The sequence below is a fragment of the Microtus ochrogaster genome, unplaced genomic scaffold, assembly GCF_000317375.1.
Source record: "Microtus ochrogaster isolate Prairie Vole_2 unplaced genomic scaffold, MicOch1.0 UNK118, whole genome shotgun sequence".
NCBI classification, from domain to species: domain Eukaryota; kingdom Metazoa; phylum Chordata; class Mammalia; order Rodentia; family Cricetidae; genus Microtus; species Microtus ochrogaster.
The window spans coordinates 75114-76452 of record NW_004949216.1 but is presented as its reverse complement, the minus strand read 5'-3'; the positions used below and the strand labels follow the sequence as shown (position 1 = coordinate 76452).

The 1339-nt window shown below is 45.1% G+C and overlaps 1 protein-coding gene across 4 annotated transcripts in view; it reads right to left on the bottom strand.

The window, feature by feature from the left end:
• Ercc6l2 (ERCC excision repair 6 like 2) overlaps positions 1 to 1339 on the bottom strand; it is an 88463-nt gene that overhangs the window by 61560 nt on the left and 25564 nt on the right. For all 4 annotated transcript variants that reach the window (XR_003376752.1, XM_005371635.3, XM_026778266.1 and 1 more), the window contains one exon: positions 325 to 465. Coding sequence is in view for 3 of the 4 variants with exons in the window: in XM_005371635.3 (XP_005371692.1) it covers positions 325 to 465 (141 nt within the window). In the remaining variant the exon portion in view is untranslated. The remainder of the gene's footprint in view (positions 1 to 324; positions 466 to 1339) is intronic.

Genomic DNA, 1339 nt, shown 5'->3' with positions numbered 1-1339 from the left:
GATAACTTTTAAGATGCAACTCCTGCTTTCCACCTTGTTTTGAAGCAGACTCTCTTACTGACCTGCAGCTCCCAGGGATTTTCCTGCCTACAACGCCATCCTGACAGGAGCGCTGAGATCACACAGCCTGCTGCGCATGCTATCTGCGTGGGTTGTGGGAATCAGAACTCGGCTTGTCAGGCTGGTGCTGCCAGCACTTCTCACCACGTCATCTCCCTGGCCCCTTGATAACTTTCTAAAAACACAGCTTCTAAAGTTAAAGAACTGAGGAAGAGTGGTCTCACTGACACAGAATCAAACAGTGAAGGTAAGGGGAATGCTTGCCTTGTGACAGCAGTTTCTCCTTTTCCGGCCACTGCCACAGGTACAAGGCTGAGAGGACCGAAGGATCAAAGCTACATCTTCTGTGTCTAACACTGTTTGGTAGACAGCTTTCTGGAACTCTGTCAAAGAACAATACACCATCTGCAGACCAAGGAGAGGACAGTTATGAGGACTGCTATAGCAATGAGGAGTCATCACAATGCCCACTAGATTTAGTGACGGTCACACCACACTCACCTACACTGGTCACCTGTGCTTCTGTCTTTATAGATTTAGTGACGGTCACACCACACCCACACTGGTCACCTGTGCTTCTGTCTTTATAGATTTAGTGACGGTCACACCACACCCACACTGGTCACCTGTGCTTCTGTCTTTATAGATTTAGAGAAACCTCCAGTTATAGACTATCAGACCACTAAAACAATGGAACCGAAGAAACTCATACTGGGAGGTTGAAAAAAACGCTAGCCATTGAGGGAATCCGACTTCCAGAAAGATTTTACACAGTTCTAACTTGCAAAACCACGTTACAGACTGAAGCCCAGACACTGATGGTCAGTGGTGGGCGGGACAGCATCTTGACTGGCACGGCTGGGATGGCACATCCTTGGCCTTCTATTTAAATGCTGATCTCACTTCTGGAATGGGAACATAGACTTGAGGAATTTGATGGATCTCTGTCCCTTTTTCCAATGTAGCTGTGCTTACTAAATCTCCTTTGCTTTCTTTAACTGAATTACGATGAGAGGCCAGATCTGACTTGGGGAACAGGGTGTAACCCCCAAATCTGATAATAAAACTAGAAAGCTTTTTAAAAACATGGGATATTACAAAAATGGAAATGGTTAAAAAGAACAAAACCAGCTAGACTGAATAAAAAGCAATCTAGAAAAATACTTGGATCCCTGTAATCATCACAGGTATGTGACATAAGAAGAAATTTTATAAAGGCTGGGCAGTGGTGCCACACACCTTTAATCCTAGTATCTGGGAGACAGAGGCAGGTGGATCT